The sequence below is a fragment of the Lepidochelys kempii genome, chromosome 10, assembly GCF_965140265.1.
Source record: "Lepidochelys kempii isolate rLepKem1 chromosome 10, rLepKem1.hap2, whole genome shotgun sequence".
In the NCBI taxonomy this organism is placed as follows: domain Eukaryota; kingdom Metazoa; phylum Chordata; order Testudines; family Cheloniidae; genus Lepidochelys; species Lepidochelys kempii.
In genome coordinates, this window is record NC_133265.1 from 49,883,342 (window position 1) to 49,901,733 (window position 18,392).

Genomic DNA, 18,392 nt, shown 5'->3' on the forward strand with positions numbered 1-18,392 from the left:
ACAGATGAAAAGCACTATTTAAGAGCTAGGTATTATTATTATTTAGGCATTGGGCTACAGTGTGTGCGTTGAAGGGAGGGAAGGGCTGAGATGTACCACACAAGTCCCTCTACAGCCCGCACTCCATTCTGGCCATGACAGCAGATCAACCCATTTGTGGTACCTTTTATCTACCCTGCCGCTCTCTATGCCAGGGTTCCTCCCCCCTCTGCCACTCTTCCATCAGAGTCCATTTGCCCTTTCTTAACCGCATCTCCGGCATCTTGTCCCCAGTGCTGCCTATCTGCTCCTCCCCTGCTCTGGATTCCTTTTGCCTCCTGCATAAGCCCTAACCATCTCCCCCGCACCCCCGCCCTCCAAGCAGGTACTGGTAGCAACGAACTACGGGCAGACGTAGGGCAGCGCCTTCGCCGGCTCGTACTGAGCACGCGCAGGCGGCTCCGGCATGTTCCGACAAGCCGCGACGGGAGGCCCTTGCTGACTCTGCACCGGCCCCTGGCGGGATGAGATGACATCAGCTCGGCGGGACGCGCGCAGGCGGGACAACGCAGCAAAGAGGAGAATGTAAGTGTGGGTCGCTTATTGCGCTCCGCGGAGTAAAGGGGAGGGGCGACTTGCTAAGCCCCGGGGTGATAACAAGATGGCGGCTGGCCGGCCCGGTTCCCTTGCCGGAGCCGGCTGCCTCTCTCCATCAAGGCGGGCGGGGCGCGGGGGATGGGCCTCCCTAGCGCTGGCGGCAGCACCTGCGGGGTCCGACAAACAAGGGGTTGCTGACAGCCTGACACCTGGCTCTGCTGCTGGGAGGGTGCGTGGGGCTGCCGCGCATAGGCTGCTGTGGGGCCCCTGTAGGCAGGGAGGGGAAGGGAGGCTTTCCCCGAAAGCGGGCGCGCTCTATAAACTCCTCTACCAGTTGTTTCCAGTGAATGCATCCAATGAAGTGAGCCGTAGCTCATGAAAGCTTTTGCTCAAATAAATTTGTTAGTCTCTAAGGTGCCACAAGTCCTCCTTTTCTTTTTCCTCTACCAGGGACCCTCCCCAAAGCCCCGCTCCCGCGCAGCGGTCCCTCGCATGGCTGGAGGCTGGGCTGTGTTGGGGGGCTCCTGAGTGTGGAGGAGAGAGAGCTCTGCTCTGTGCTTGGGACCCCCTTTGCTTAGCACTTACCCTGAAGCGAACTTTGCTCGGTTGTTTGGGCTTTGGAAAAAATACTTTACCCACTTGCGCAAACGGCATCTAAATATCTACCACTGGCATCAGGTAAACGTGATTAGTCTTGTTCAGAGGGCAGCTGGAACCTAGTTATCGACCAGAAGACTTTAGAGGTGTTAAGCAGGACTGGAGGCTCCAGTCTGGAGCCACCCTGAACTCTTACAGGATCGTGTGGGAATTCAGTCTAACCCTCCAAGAACGTCTTTAGAACAGCTGCTGTAATTTAGGAGTTGATCCAAGTCCCAGGCTTGTGATCAACCTAAACTCTGTGGTGGTTCAGTGCACACCAGTTCTGGCATACCATTACCAGCTGAGGCTTATAGTTAAAGGGGTGCAGTAAATTTAAAATGAATACTTCTGTTTTTTTTCTTACTAGAGTTACAAGGAACACCTGACAGGTTTCAGAGTAACAGCCGTGTTAGTCTGTATTCACAAAAAGAAAAGGAGTACTTGTGGCACCTTAGAGACTAACCAATTTATTAGAGCATAAGCTTTCGTGAGCTACAGCTCACTTCATCAGATGCAAATCGTGGAAACTGCAGCAGACTTTATATATACACAGAGAATATGAACCAATACCTCCTCCCACCCCACTGTCCTGCTGGTAATAGCTTATCTAAAGTAATCATCAGGTGGGCCATTTCCAGCACAAATCCAGGTTTTCTCACCCTCCACCCCCCACACAAATTCACTCTCCTGCTGGTGATAGCCCATCCAAAGTGACAACTCTTTACACAATGTGCATGACAATCAAGTTGGGCTATTTCCTGCACAAATCCAGGTTTTCTCACATCCCCCCCCACCCCCATACACACACAAACTCACTCTCCTGCTGGTAATAGCTCATCCAAACTGACCACTCTTCAAGTTTAAATCCAAGTTAAACCAGAACATCGGGGGGGGGGGGAGGAAAAAACAAGAGGAAACAGGCTACCTTGCATAATGACTTAGCCACTCCAAGTCTCTATTTAAGCCTAAATTAATAGTATCCAATTTGCAAATGAATTCCAATTCAGCAGTTTCTTGCTGGAGTCTGGATTTGAAGTTTTTTTGTTTTAAGATAGCGACCTTCATGTCTGTGATTGCGTGACCAGAGAGATTGAAGTGTTCTCCGACTGTTTATGAATGTTATAATTCTTGACATCTGATTTGTGTCCATTTATTCTTTTACGTAGAGACTGTCCAGTTTGACCAATGTACATGGCAGAGGGGCATTGCTGGCACATGATGGCATATATCACATTGGTGGATGTGCAGGTGAACGAGCCTCTGATAGTGTGGCTGATGTTATTAGGCCCTGTGATGGTGTCCCCTGAATAGATATGTGGGCACAATTGGCAACGGGCTTTAAGAATTAAGAATAAACTCCAGCGAGAAACTGCTGAATTGGAATTCATTTGCAAATTGGATACTATCAATTTAGGCTTAAATAGAGACTTGGAGTGGCTAAGTCATTATGCAAGGTAGCCTGTTTCCTCTTGTTTTTTCCTACCCCCCCCCCCGATGTTCTGGTTTAACTTGGATTTAAACTTGGAGAGTGGTCAGTTTGGATGAGCTATTACCAGCAGGAGAGTGAGTTTGTGTGTGTATGGGGGTGGGGGGGATGTGAGAAAACCTGGATTTGTGCAGGAAATAGCCCAACTTGATTGTCATGCACATTGTGTAAAGAGTTGTCACTTTGGATGGGCTATCACCAGCAGGAGAGTGAATTTGTGTGGGGGGGTGGAGGGTGAGAAAACCTGGATTTGTGCTGGAAATGGCCCACCTGATGATCACTTTAGATAAGCTATTACCAGCAGGACAGTGGGGTGGGAGGAGGTATTGGTTCATATTCTCTGTGTATATATAAAGTCTGCTGCAGTTTCCACGATATGTATCTGATGAAGTGAGCTGTAGCTCACGAAAGCTTATGCTCTAATAAATTGGTTAGTCTCTAAGGTGCCACAAGTACTCCTTTTCTTTTTAAGAAACACCTGAGATTATTATTCATGAAAGAGAGAGGAGGAAGATTCCTTTATGTATTTGATAGCATTTTATGTATAGTAATTTTCCCTGTTTCTGCCTATGTCTCGTCTTTTTGTTTTTGTGAAAGACCTACACACAGATAAGGGAGAAAGGAGAATTTGATTGTAAAATCTCAAAAACTGGCAGGAGGGACTTGAGCAAGAGTATTATTGGAAACTACTTAAAACTTTAGCTGATTAGGTTCTAAATTGATACTGTCACTTTTTAATAGGTAAGGACAGCAAGAAGAGTTATTGAACAGAATTTCTGTAGCTGTATCTTCATCACTGATTTAGATAATGGCATAGAGAGTAAGCTTATAAAGTTTGCAGACGATACCAAGCTGGGGGCGGGGGTTTGCAAGTGCTTTGGAGGATAAGATTAAAATTCAAAATGGTCTGGACAAACTGGAGAAATGGTCTGAAGTAAATAGGATGAAATTCAATAAGGACAAATGCAAAGTATTCTATTTAGGAAGGAACAGTCAGTTGCACACATACAAAATGGGAAATGACTGCCTAGGAAGGAGTACTGCAGAAAGGGATCTGGGGGTCATACTAGATCACAAGCTAAATATTAGTCAACAGTGTAACGCTGTTGCAAAAAAAAAAAAGCAAACATCATTCTGGGATGTATTAGCAGGAGTATTATAAGCAAGACATGAGAAGTAATTCTTCCGCTCTACTCTGCGCTGATTAGGCCTCAACTGGAGTATTCTGTCCAGTTCTGGGCGCCACATTTCAGGAAGGATGTGGACAAATTGGAGAGAGTCCAGAGAAGAGCAATAAAAATGATTAAAGGTTTAGAAAACATGACCTATGAGGGAAGATTGAAAAATTTTGGTTTGTTTAGTCTGGAGAAGAGAAGATTGAGAGGGAACATGATAACAGTTTTCAAGTATATAAAAGGTTGTTACAAGGAAGAGGGAGAAAAATTGTTCTTCTTAACCTCTGAGGATAGGACAAGAAGCAATGGGCTTAAATTACAGCAAGGGTGTTTTAGGTTGAACATTAGGAAAAACTTCCTAACTTTCAGGGTGGTTAAGCACTGGAATAAATTGCCTAGGGGGGGTTGTGGAATCTCTATCATTGGGGATTTTTAAGAACAGGTTGGACAAACACCTGTCAGGGATGGTCTGGTAATACTTAATCCTGCCTTGAGTGCAGGGGACTGGACTAGATGACCTCTTGAGGTCCCTTCCAGTTCTATGATTCTGTGAAACGGGCAGTACAGCATAATAGATACTGATGTACATGGCAGTGATTGGAAACGGCTGTTACAGGTTCTTGATATCAGGGTCTCTTGTCCTTAAGTGATTGCCAAAATTCAAAGCGACACAGTATTGTAAAATTTCCGAAGGCCAAAATTTCATCTAATTTAAATTTTTTTAATTTGATATGGGGGATGGGGTGAGGGGATTATCTTCAGCCTAATTTACTTTAAGGTGTAAAGGCATTTTCTGAATACTTACAGTGTTGAGGGTTCCTTCCCCTTCTTCATCCCTTGTTTTGCCATATTTTTTATTTCTCTGTGTTGCTCCATGTTATTGTGGGTGTCATGCTTCTGACATGTGCTGATCTTTTAAATAATGTTGATGCACAAGCACATTTTATTTTGACAAATCAAGTGTTTGTTTTTTTTTAAACAAAAACAACCATGCTAATTTCACTTATCCTCAAACAGAGGCAGATTGTTTCAGTGTTTTCCAAATCACAAAAATAAAATCAGCACAGGGGAAAAAAACCCTAGATTTTTTTTAAAAAGAATGTATTTCAGATAATGGAGAGTAAAATGAAAGAAAGAATCTAGCAGTTACCTGATGGCTATTTTAAAAGCCTACATGACTTGCCCATGTTTTAAATATCTGTTTGAGTATACAGTGTATACACTGAAACTTATACAAACATAACATGGGGTTCAAGATGTGGAAAGTTTGACGTACCAGTCAGAAAGCAGGGGAATGGCACAACTGTAGCTTAAAAAAAGGTACAGTACTGCCATTTAACAGTGATGCATAGGAATTGTTGCACTGGGTCAGACGCAAGGCCCCTAATTTAGAATCCTGTCTCTAACAGTGGTCAGTACCAGATGCTTCAGAGGAGGTGCTTGTCAGAGAGACAGTTTTGAAAATTTAACATTTTATCTGTTGACATCATAGAGGGAGTCATTATCATATGACTACATAGATGAAATACATTTACAACTTTTAAATATCATGACAATAAAAACCTAAAATTGGATTTTGTCATAATCTGCCAAAGATTCTTCGCAATGTAAACAGTGAAAGCACATGTAGATTTACTGTGAAGCTGGCTTTAAGAAATATTTAATAAAACCTCATTTATTAAAAGATAATGTGTGTACCATCCTAAAGCAAGTAAAGAAATTCAGTGAAGCCCTTTTAAATAAATGCTTTATAAAGACCACTGGTGTAAATCATTCACTTTAGTGGGACAGCAAGAATGAAAGAGCCCTGCAGGATCATGCCATAAAGGAATAATATGCTATTTTCCAAAACTGTGGAATACACAAAGGGCATACCCTTCTTAGAAGTGTAACCAAAAGAAAAAACAAAAAACTGATGTAGACTAGTTTGAAATTGCTGTTTTATTTGTAACCTAGATCTCTTTATTTCAATTGAGATGCCTCTAATGAGGCAGATGGGAAGTCCTGGACCAAAATATTACCTCTTCTAAAAAGGTTTTAGATTTCCATCATTTGTATTTTCCTGTTATATTAGGAACATATTTCCCAATACAAGTTGATTTGAATCAATTTACATATACTTTATGGCATTACTAATATATCTGCATGGAGATTTAAACTTTGCTATGGATTCCCTCTGTTAACCCTTTGATTTTTCTGCCAGATGTTTAGCTATCTTTTAATAAAAAATCCTTTTAAACATTTGATAAGGCATTTAGATGATAGTTGTACCTATAGATTTAAACTGGCATGCATGATGTAAATGCTATTTCATTTTCTAACTCTTCCAAAGATGATGAAATATTTATGTGTAGCATTAAAGTTAGAACATAGTTTTTTAAATATATATATGGCACAAAATAAAGTTAATGACTAGTTACATTTATTTTAACACAGGTATGAAAACTCCATGGGGTCAGCCAAAAATGTGATAAGTGAGACTGTTGATGTAGCAGAGAGTTATAACATGATGGTAAGTCACTCATGCAGTTCAACAGTGTTTTAAGATTTTTCTTGACCAAAAATAAATATTGTAGTTTGTTTGCAACTCTCAGCCCTTCTTCCCCCCACCCCGGCCTTAAATCAGTGGAAGCGCTCCTGGTGAGGATGCGCACCTCTGACAAAAGGAGGGTAGTGTGGGTGTCAACCACCACAGTAATTATTGCAGTGGCTGTAAGTTGACCTAACATAGGTCTACTTAAGTTTATAGTGTAGATATGTCCTGAGTGCGGAAAGGGAAAGAGGACCCTTAGTACTGTATCAAGCAGCCATTTCTCTATTATGTTCTGAGTGGTGATAGCAAAACAGCACATGGAGAATAGGAGCAGAATGTACAGAGACAGGAGCACAGGTGATAGTGGGTAGAAACAGAGGAGACAGATGGGCTGCAGAGGGAGGAGAGGGATAGTTTTTTGTTTGTTTTTTAATAGCCACTACAGCACCCTCCCCTATTGAACCTGGAATTGAAACCAGAATTCTTGAATCTCAGCATTCCTTTCCTGGAGCAAATAGATGTGAAACCTGCTAGTGTAGGGGTTCCCAAACTTGGTTCACGGCTTGTTCAGGGTAAGCCCCTTGTGGGCTGCAAGACGCTTTGTTTACCAGAGCGTCCGCAGGTTCACGGCCTGTCAGGGGCTTAGCCTGAACATGCCGTGAATCAAATTTGGGAACCCCTGCTCTACTGGCTAGCCTTCATAAAGGGTAACAGACTACTATTATCAATTACTCAGCTCACATTGTAGAAGTCTGGGCTGTGGATTAAAGGTGTGAACACTGCTGATGACCCACATAGGGAGTCAATATGATTCCACATGGTGGATTTTTTTTTAGTTTGCTTTTTAAAAAAAATTAGGAAATGACATTTAAAAAATCTACAGTAAAGGAACATTCAGGTTGCAAAGTCAAGAACTCAAAAGTCAGTAAATGCCAGAATTAAGATTGCCATACAATTTGAATTTGGAAGGTGTACAGTGAATGCAGTTGGGGACTGCAGGTAGAAAAAATATAGTGTCACTTGGCTGAAAATTCTATCCCTACTTCTGCCAGAGTTCTTATGCAATGCTTGGCAAATCACTTTAACCAAATTTTTTATAAGTTGCCATTAATTTGTTGTTCCTAATTTTCTAGTTGCTGAACTTGAGACACCTGGGACAAGACTTGCAGAAGTGCTGAGTGCTCACAACTGCAATTTGAAGTTGACTAGAGCTGTGCTTTGAACTTACTGTAAAAAGTGCCATACAAATGCTAAGTACAGCGAAAAATCAGGCCCTGGACGTCTCAATTTCGGCACCCAAAATTAGTGGATGTTTTTAGTGTTGTAGCCGTGTTGGTCTCAGGATATTAGAGAGACAAGATATGTGAGGTAATATCTTTTATTGGACCAACTTCAGCTGGTGAAAAAGACAAGCTTTTGAGTTTACCCACCGCTCTTCCTCAGGTTTGGGAGAGATAGGTGGCAGTTAACACCTCTGCCACCATAAGATAAAGGAGAGTTAGTGGGTTATAGATGGTTAGACAATGATGGGCCTAATAAAGACACTGAATTTAAGGTTCATTATAACAAAGTTATGAATTTAAGCTCCGAGGCTTATTTTTTTTAAGGCGTTGTGCAGGTTTCCTTTAAGTTTTTGTGAGTTTTGACCTGAATGTCTCTGTCCCTCTATTCTCCATCTGTAAAGTGGGGCTAATAATGCCACCTTGTGATAATGGTGTGAAGACAGATCCATTCATGTCGGTGACCCCTCAGGTACTTTGTTGAGCGCACCATAGAAAAGCCCATGAGAAATTTAGTGATTCATATATTCAGTTCAGGGTTTGGCTGATGTGTGATAAATTAGGCCTTGGGCTCTGCATTGTATGAAGAGGATAAGAAGAAATATTGAATAGCTGCCCATTCAGTGAACACCATTCCTGCTTTGCCTTGAATGAAGCAGGGGTCTTCTGAAAAATATAGTATGTGATCACGTAATTAAAGTCTTTATCTTAATGTATACTCACAAGGGGGCTAGATCAAGGTTGCTCAGGAAACCTTAAGTTTGACATTTCCTAACTTTTTTGAATGCTTGACTTTGTAACCTTAAAATTCTTTTAATATTTTTTTTATTTAATTTTACATATATATTAGAAGCATTTTTAAGAGTATCAAACTAAATCACAAAATGTTGGTAGTTACACTTAAGTCTTAGTAAGATTTTGCCTGCCTTGTCACAAACTACGTCGTTGTTTGGTTTGTACTGCAATTGTGCAGAGTTTTAGGGTATGTCCACACTGGCAGAGTTCAGCGCTGGCAGTTACAGCGTTGCTCAGAGAGCGCTGAAGGGAAACCACTGTTCACACTGTCAGCTGCCTGCACAATAGCGTGTTCACACTTGTGGCACTTGCATTGGTATTCGGAGTGATGCACTCTGCGCAGCTATCCCACCAGAGCATCTCTTCCTCTTTTGCTGCTAAGAGTTGTGGGAAGGCGGAGGGGGTCGTGGGGCATCCTGGGTGTCCTGTCCCAATGCTCCGTGATGCATTGCTTCGCGTCCCAACCATCCCTGTGCTTCTGTCCGCATTTGGCGCCATCTTTCAACGGTTTGTGTACTGTACGCTCTGCTCTGCTCTGCCTCTTTGGTCTGCAGAATGGATCCCACACTATGGACCAATATGCTGCTCGCTCTCACTAACACATCACAAGTGGCAGTGGAGTTATTTCTTAAACTACAAAGGCAAGAGCAGTTCGACATTGATCTTGCCACGCGTAATAGATACGGCATGAGATTGCTTGTGGCATTCACGGAGGTGCTGACCACAGTGGAACGCCACTTTTGGGCTTGGGAAACAAGCACTGAGTGGTGGGATCACATTGTCATGCACGTCTGGGATGACGAGCAGTGGCTGCAGAACTTTTGGATGAGGAAAGCCACATTCATGGGACTGTGTGATGAGCTATCCTCAGCCCTGCGGTGCAAGGACATAAGAATGAGAGCTGCCCTGCCATTGGAGAAGTGCATGGTGATTGCACTGTGGAAGCTGGCTACTCCAGACTGCTACCGATCGGTTGCTAACCAGTTTGGGTGGGAAAGTTGACCGTTGGACTTGTGTTGACAGACATGTGCAGGGCCATTAATTGCATCCTGCTCCGAAAGACTGTGACTCTGGGCAACTTGTGTGATATTTTGGATGGCTTTGCACAGATGGGCTTCCCTAACTGTGGAGGGGCGATAGATGTACATGTATTCCAATTCTGACACCAGACCACCTAGCCACTGAGTACATTAATTGGAAGGGGTATTTCTTCATCAGTCTCCTGGCGCTTGTGGATCACCGTGGGCGTTTCACGGACATTAATGCAGGCTGGTCTGGAAAGGTACATGACGCACGCATCTTTTGGAACACTGACTGGTTCAGGAAGCTGCAGGCAGGGACTTTCTTCCCAGACCAGATCACTGTAGGGGAAGTTGAAATGCCCACTGTGATCCTGGGAGACCCTGCCTTCCCCTTAGTGCCATGGTTTATGAAGCCATACATGGGGCACCTTGACAGCAGCAAGGATGGTTCAACAACAGTCTGAGAAAGTGCAAGAATGACTGTTGAGTGTGCTTCTGGCCATTTAAAGGCCTGCTGGCATTGCCTATATGGTAGGCTGGACCTGGCTGATGACAATATTCCTGTGCGTATAGCCGCGTGCTGTATGCTCCATAATATTTGTGAAAAGAAGGGTGAAAGCTTCACTCAGGGCTGGAGTGCGGAGGTAAGCGCCTGGAGGCTGAATTTGAACAGCCAGAGACAAAGGTTATTAGAGGGGCACAACACGGGGCCATAAGGATCAGGGATGCTTTGAGGCAGCAATTTGAAGCTGAAAACCTGTAATATTTGTTGCTATGCTTGGGAGTGCAGTGCTTGTAATGCTAGGAGGTGATTGTGATTGGTGCAGACAATGCACTATGAAGGTTTAAGAAAATAGCCTGTTGCTTTGCATGGCTCTGTTTGCTTTCAATTAATGGAATGAAGATTGCTTTCAAACCAACTGAATTCTTTTATTAAAAAACAACGACCGGAGGAGGGAGAGAGAGAGACATAAAGACACATCAGCACTGAGGGGGATGGGGGAAGGGAGGGTCCCAGGAGGAGGTGGGGGCCCGGGACGGTTAAAGATTTGTGTATGTCCAGGTATCATACCCAGCCTTCTCCTTTGGAGTACAGTGCAGCGGGTACTGTACTTCAGCAGGGCTAAACTGCAGAGGGACGGGTGTTGAGTGCAGTGAGTACTGGGAGTCCGCAGCGCTGGACTGTGACGGGGGAGGAGTGGAATGTAGCGGATACAGACTGGAGCCAGGAGGTTGATAAGAATGTGCTGGTGGTGTCGGGGGGGGGGGGGGGGTGCATGGGAAAGAGTTTTGCGACAGCAGGTGCAGGGGAGGGCGGGCACAGAGCTGCTCGGTTTGCAGTGCTCATAGCACCTGGAGCGTGTCCGGTTGGCCCTCCATAACGTTTAAGAGCCGCCCCATGGCTTTGTTCTGGCGTGCCACGTTCTCCTTTTGGTCGCTCTTCTCGCTGTCCCGCCACTTCTTCAATTCTTGTTTTTCTACCGCGGGGTGCATCATCACATCACGCAGAAAGTCCACTTCAGTTTTTCATGGCTGCTTTCTAATTCTGTGCAGCTGTTCAGCCAGCGATAACAAAGAGCGAGGCTAGGCTCCCAAGGTCATATCTGTAAAGCCAAAATGCAACATTTTACAGAAGCGGTATTGTTTGCAACACACAGACCACTGATTCAGTGATTTAAAACACAGCCACTATTCACATACCTATTACTAACTGACTGACCCCAGGCAAGCACACATGAGCCACAAGACCCCCAAAATAGTGAGTAACTGCAGGGGTAGGGGAAATCAGTGTTCCAGGACCGTACTGTACACTGGGCGCGTGGCTCTTAGGGAGAGCCAGCACAGTAAGGGGGGGCCTGATAATCATGCCTGTCCCCACATTTTCCACAGGCTGTGTTAATTATGGAAGATATCTTGCTGCTGAGGGTGAGCAGGGAATCAAGGGAGGGTCTTCTCCAAGACTGCGGCTTCCACCCTGGCCCTTACGCAGCTTACCTGTGTGCTGCAATGCTCACCCCCTCCCCTCCCTGTGATGGCACAGTGGCATGGGAAAGTTGCCGTTAATGGGGCAAGAAACAAAGCAGCTCTGCCAAAGAACCCGCAGCAGTGGATTGTCCAGTATCTCCATGAGAGTTTCCTGGAGATCTCTGAGGGAGATTCCCATGAAGTGAGGGAGTCAATCAACACCTTGTTCTGCTGCTCAGCCTAGGCATGTGGTGGTACGCGCATCATACAGAGACAAGCCTGATTTCTGCAACTCTCCTGCCCCCAACAACTCACTTCAGTGATTCCCAAAATCAAAGCCACTTGCCAGGGGTCTTTTCTCCTGTTTCTGCTTCGACAAGCTCCGACAGCTGTGACTGGCTAGGGTCTTCCGAGGCAGAGAAGAGCTCCTGGCTGCATGCATCTCTGACTTCAGAGTTGTCCTCTGCCTCTAAGTCGCCCTCCACATCCTCCTCCCAGATTTCCTCCTCCTGGCTCGGTCCACTCTCGACTGTCATGCGAGTCACCGAAGTATCCACAATGGCCTTCTCATTGGAGATGAGGTCACCACCGAGTATCATGTCCAGCTCTTTGTAGAACTGGCAGCTCGTGGGTGCAGCAGCGGTTTGCCTCCCATGTCTGTGGTAGGCATTCCACAGCTCCTTCACTTTGACCCTGCAATGCAGTGTGTCTCAATTATGGCCCCTTTCTGTCATGCATCGTGAATTCTGTCCGTAGGTATTATAATTCCTACAGCTGGAACTAGACAACCTCCTCTCCCCAAATGCTGATGAGGTCCAGCAGCTTGGCATTGCTCCAAGCAGGGAATCGCCTGGTGTGTGGAGCAGGCATGGGCACTTGGAAAGATGCGCTGAGACCACTGCATGCGTCACCAAGCAAACAGGAAGGGGACTTTCAAAATTCCCAAGGAATTTAAGGGGTGGGGCTCATGGTTAGTCACCTGAGGGCTGGGCAGTTGAGTTCAAACCGATGACCAGAGAGGTGAGAACAGGCATTGTGGGACACCTCCTGGAGGCCAATCACAGTGCTGTAATTGACCAGTGTGTCTACACTGGCACCGCGGCACTGTAGCCCCAGTGCAGAAAGCTGTACGCCTCTCATCAGGGTGTTTTTTTTTTTTTACAGCGTTGCAACTGCAGTTTCTGTGCACTAAGTAGCTTGGTAGTGTGTAGCACTCGGGAGTTACAACGCAGAAAGCTGCTGTACTGCACAGCAACTTGCCAGTGTAGATAAGGCCTTAGTATGTAACCATAATAGAGGTGTGTGTTGCCAGTGTCAACATTTTCAGTGCTTAGAGGGACTTGCCAATGATAAGGAGTTGCCTGAACAAAGACCTGGTTAGCAACAACTAATTTATAACACCTTCCGACCTTATTAATAGTTGGCTTTAAGTGATCTCTGGGTTGGAAGGCTAATGCTGAACAAGTTGGCAATTCCTGGACAAGTTGGTTAGTTACATGAAGATCTGTTTTTGTTAATATTGGAGAACATTTTTGCTAAGCATTAAAAGGGACATCTAGAAATTTTGTGGTACAAGTTTATCATAATTAATTATGATGGAAAACAAATCTGCATACAAACTCTACTTCTATTCTGTATGTATATTTTACCTTTATGTCTTTGAGCAGCCTGTTTTAATCCCAGTTAATGTATCTTCAAGAGCAATATAAGTATTTTTCATAGTGAAATTTTGCAATGACGTAGCATTCTCAAAGTAACCAAATTAATAGATTTGTAAATGATGTTTTTGAAATATAAGAGGGAAATAAAAAAAAGAAATGTCAGAATATGTCAGTTAATTATGATATTCTCAAAGTCTAGTTCTTTACTGTTAAATTTAATTCTGCAAAGATGGTCTGTTGGTAGGGTAGTTTATCAAATAAAACATTTGTTAAAAAGGTATTGCATTTATCTTTATGATTTCAGTAGTGCATGTGTAACTGAATGGAGGGCATAATGTTAGTTTCATATCTGACACTTCTTTTATACTATTAGGTGTTATCTTTAAAAGAGAACACAAGTTAATTATAAAAGTTTGATATGTATAATTCTGTTTGATACTCTATAATTCTGATTAGTTTAAATCATATTTACCATAGCAAGTTGTAATACTGGAAATCCTAAAACTAGAAATCAAAGTGAAAACAAAATAAAATAATCTCAACTCCCCCCCCCCCCCGCCAATGCTGTTAGTGAAGATCAGGAACAAGATATTTTACCTGAAGATGTGTTTTACTGGACTAATTTGGCAAATTCAGGTAAATCCTGAGCATACAAGAGTTGCACAACTTTTATCAGCACATGGAAATTGTAAAGTTAAGCAACTGATACAATGTTAAGTGAGCATGAGCTGTAGCTCACGAAAGCTTATGCTCAAATAAATTGGTTAGTCTCTAAGGTGCCACAAGTACTCCTTTTCTTTTTGCGAATGTTACCATACTGTAATTATTTACATCGGCTTTCAACTGTATTTTTAAGAAATAGATCAAAGAAAGATTCTATTTTTAAATGGGTTTGATATTTGAATTTGCCCTCCATAAAATAAATGTATGTAACCAAGATGTAAATTTAAACTCTACATGTAAATTCATATTTTTTGTTTAATTTCATGCACTTCTGTTAATGTCTGTTGGCTGCATTCCATTATGGTCCACCTCAATTTGACATTTACCATAAATGAGTGTCATCAGTGATTTATAGCATAGGACACTTTCAGATCACTAAAAAGGAGTTCACAACTCTGTGTGATCTCCCAGAAGATAAATTCTTTATCATGAAACCGCCAAGCATTGTGGGTGGGGCAGGGAAGAAAAAACATTATTTTCCAGGAGTATATAGGCTATGAAAGAGTTTCTGAGACCAGTTTCTTTTTTTATGTATTACTTTTATATTGTCTTGAGGGAATGCTAAGAAATTATATTTTTAATAGAGATTTAAGACATCTCTATTATGTGCCAGAGTCTGCTGTTCAAGAACCTTTAAAGAACACTTTGCAACAAGAGACTTTCAACAAATATTTTAAGTACCTTTTTAATCTGATGTAGCAATTTTCCAAAGTTTTACAAACAACAGGAATGGCACTGTTTACAATTCTAAGCCTTTTTGCAGTATTTTTTCCAATCCTGAAGAACAGTACAATTTTAAAAAGCTCAGCTCCACAGGTCTGTTTTTTATCAGTGAAGTGATGCAGGAAATCCTCTAGACTATTAACAGTGAGGAATCTTCCCATGGATACTGTGCAACCTCAATTCCAGTTGAAGTCAATGGGAGTTGAGAATGCTGAGCAGCTTGCAAGAAATGCTTAGACCATAACTGAGGAGAGAGTGGAAATTGCTCCTCAGATTTTCAGTGTGTGCGCGCAGTGGGCGGAGAGTGGGAAGATACAGTTCAATTTTTGCTGTTTCCCTGCCTCAAAGTTTAGGTTTTCTGTTTCTCATACTAATAGCCTTTTGTTTCTGTACATGTGATGTGTCTTTTTTTTGTTGAAAGTAAAACAACATGTATTACCACATTAAAAATGTATTTAGTGATAATTAAAGTTGCAACAGGACATACCTCCATCACCCAAAACCTTAAGAATGCAAATAAGTTACAGAAAAGGCCTCCAGCATTTCTTGCCACCTTTGCCATCACCTACAATGTTGTCAGTAATTGACTCTGATATTCCATAAAGCATTTCCTCTGTCTTTAACAGATACCCAAAACCAATATGTTCCCCAACTTCATCCAATTCGTGCTCTTATGCAAAACCTTAATCGTGACCTCATACTCTCTCACCAACAGATCAGCACATCTGACTGTTATGCAGTCCATTAATTTGGAATGTTATTCTATTTTACCATGGCTGGGACTGTGCAGGATCCCCCTGGGGTGCAGCTTGGGACTGTGGGATCTCTGAGCCCCCTTAACTCTCCCCAGCCTGCGCTGTCTCTCACAATGCCTTGTTAGTGACCAGCAGCAAGCCCCTCCAGGCTATGTGATCACTCAGCACAACAGCATGTGGAGTCCCACACCCAGTTATATTGCATGAATGCTCCCAGAGCCACTCATGAATCACACAGAGAAAGGCACCAGCCTAATCCTACCCGGCTCCCAGCACTGTACCAGGAATATACCATGTTGCACTGCTCAAGATGAGCAAAGATAAACAGTAAAACAAATTTGACTAAAAAAGATAGATTTTAAGTGATAGGCAAAAAGTCAGAGTTAGTTACCAAAAGAAATAAAATATAAGCATACAGTCTAAACTCTCAACCCTATTAGACTGGGCAACATCTAGATTAAACAGTTTTTCTCACCCCACTGGATATTGCAGTCCTTAGTATACAGGTTTGTTTCTTAAACCTGGGCCAATCTCCTCTGTTGGAGTCTTGTTCTCTTTTTGGACAGCGCTTTAACGTTGCTAGTGAAGACGTGCCCTTAGTTGCTTGCAGCATCGGTTGGGGCAGGAGAAAAGGCCAACATGGCCATTCTGACTGTTTTATACCCTCCATGTGCTTGGAAAACCCAAGTCCAGCATGTCTGGGGCATTGCTGAGTCTCCCAGCAAGGTTGAGCAGTTCCCCTGGTGTGGCCTCCTGCAGGTGAGTCATTGCATTGTAGCTCCCTTGCTGGACAATGGTTGCTGATGGGTTGATTGATACCCTGCTGGGGTGTTGGTTACTTTCCTTGCTGTTGCCTCTGGGGAGCTAATATCTGGCTGATTCCTCAGTTTACAGCATGTTTTAATGACAACCATACAACACAATTCTCATAACTTCATATGCATATATGGATAGAGAAATGACTTTCAGCGGATCATAACCTTTCCCCTGTTACCTTACAAGGCATGCTTTATATGCAAGATCACATTCATGTATAAATGAGGAATATGGGGGTTCCAGGATGCTCCCCCAAGGTACGGAATGTTTCAGGGACCATGGCTAAGTTTTGCTTGACAGTGCAAGATGGATGAAATTGACTGTCTTGTCTTGATTAGAGAAATGTCTTAGTACACATATACAGAGAATGTTAATGAAGTAGAGAACCCCTGTAATACCTCATACCTCAGTGCATATTAGCTATTTACAATGAAATAAGGAAGATACGGTTGCAAGGAAATAGCACAGACCTAATAATAACTACCTAATATGTAAGGGGTTAGCGAATTTGTAGTAGCTCCCCTTAGTTAACTGATGATTGTAACTCCAGCAGTGTCAGGAATGGTTAAAACATGAGTATTTCAATAATGTATGTATACTGGGCTTTGGGCCCCAGATTTTATCCATCAGCTGAAATAGTCCTTACTATAGGGTGAATAAGCCCCTGCTGTTCATCTAGAATGAAGTAATCAATGTCTTGATGTCCAGTACTGCCTTTAACACAGTGATTTAAACACAACAAATCCTGCATCTTTTCAGGGGATTAGATTAGATGACCCTTGCGGTCCCTTCTAATCCTATGATTCTATGATCACACTCTCCTCTTTGCTTTGTGACTGTACTCTCCTGGTTCTCCTGTTTTGCTGACTATACCTTCAGCATCTCATTTAAGGATTTCCTGTTCTCTGGCTGGTGTTCCACAAGGTTCTGTTCTTGTTTGTCTTGTCTTAGTTAGCTTGCAAGCTTTTTGGGGCATGGAACATGTGTTAGTTATGTAAAGGGCAAAAATGATGGGTAATATTAATATAGACATCTTTTTGTAGTAATTTCAGGATTAAGCCTCTAGCTAGCTACTTGTGCAGCTTTGTCTTGGGATATCATTTGGTGGTCTCAAGACTAGGGGGATCAAAATAATCACTTGCTAACCTGAAACTTAATCTTTTAAACTGTTTGTTGAGTTCATAATGATAACATTTTTTCTTTCAAGGAGGGAATTGATTTCTTGCTCATACTTAGTCCAAATTTCACTTAATTGGTCTCCATTTTAAAAAGAGATCTTACTTTTAGAAAGCATCCCTAGAATATATTTCTTTACTGTTGTCTGGTTATTGGCTAATATTTTATATGTGGTTTCATATCAGAGAAGTTCTTTCAAAGTCACAGGTTATCATATTCAGAAAAGACACAATATCTGGTTGTTTTATGGCCAATAAAAGACCAGGGCATGTTGTTTTTCTGCTGTTTTCTATTTGTTTTTAAAGATGTTGAAATAATAATTTTAAAGAAAAACTATAGGACAAGTTTTTTGTAAACGTTTTTCAGAGTAAATCTGAATGCTGAGATGATCAAAGTTCTGCAAGACAGCCCACTACTTTCCTCAATTTGGGATTATTCATACAGGAAAGTGCACTGCTTTAACTAAAGCCATGATTTTAAACTGATTTAGCTAAATCAGTGCCAAAGGCTTTATGAACCCTCTTATTTTGGCTTATTTATTTGGCATATATTTAATTTGGTTAGAAATTGGTTTAATTTAAATCGAACTAAACCACTCAAACTGAAATAAGTGTTCATATAGGGATTTGCAACTGTTTAATGACACTGATTTAAAATGAGATGTATGTTAAACGGGTGCAACTTTTTGTGTTGACAAGACATATAACATCACTTGGAGAGAAAAAAAAAAAGAGAGAAGACTATCATTTTATGAGAATTTGTTATGGCCCTCAGGCTCCTGACCAGTTGTTTGTGCATCGCTTGGTTGTGTAAGCTTTGGGCATCATTCCTTACTGCATGTTGTACTGACGGTTTATAAATCCCTAGATCAGTAATGTAAGCCAGTCTCTGAGAATACTTCTAAGTGCTTCTGCTGGAGTAGAGTAAAAAGTATGGCTGTCAAGTGATTAAAAAAATTAATCGTGATTAATCGCATGGTTAAACAATAATAGAATACCATTTATTTAAATATTTTTGGATGTTTTCTAATTTTCAAATATATTGATTTCAATTACAACACAGAATAC

The 18,392-nt window shown here is 42.4% G+C and overlaps 1 protein-coding gene across 5 annotated transcripts in view; it reads left to right on the plus strand.

Moving 5' to 3' along the window:
- Positions 1–380: 380 nt before the first annotated feature.
- The window catches only part of SCAPER (S-phase cyclin A associated protein in the ER), a 345,110-nt gene continuing 327,098 nt past the window's right edge, over positions 381–18,392 (plus strand). For 3 of the 5 annotated variants that reach the window (XM_073303508.1, XM_073303509.1, XM_073303513.1), the window contains exons 1-2: positions 381–564; positions 6,313–6,388. In XM_073303508.1, coding sequence (XP_073159609.1) covers positions 509–564; positions 6,313–6,388 — 132 coding nt within the window. In that variant the 5' untranslated portion in view covers positions 381–508. The remainder of the gene's footprint in view (positions 565–6,312; positions 6,389–18,392) is intronic. The other 2 variants (XM_073303512.1, XM_073303510.1) reach the window with 2 other exon arrangements.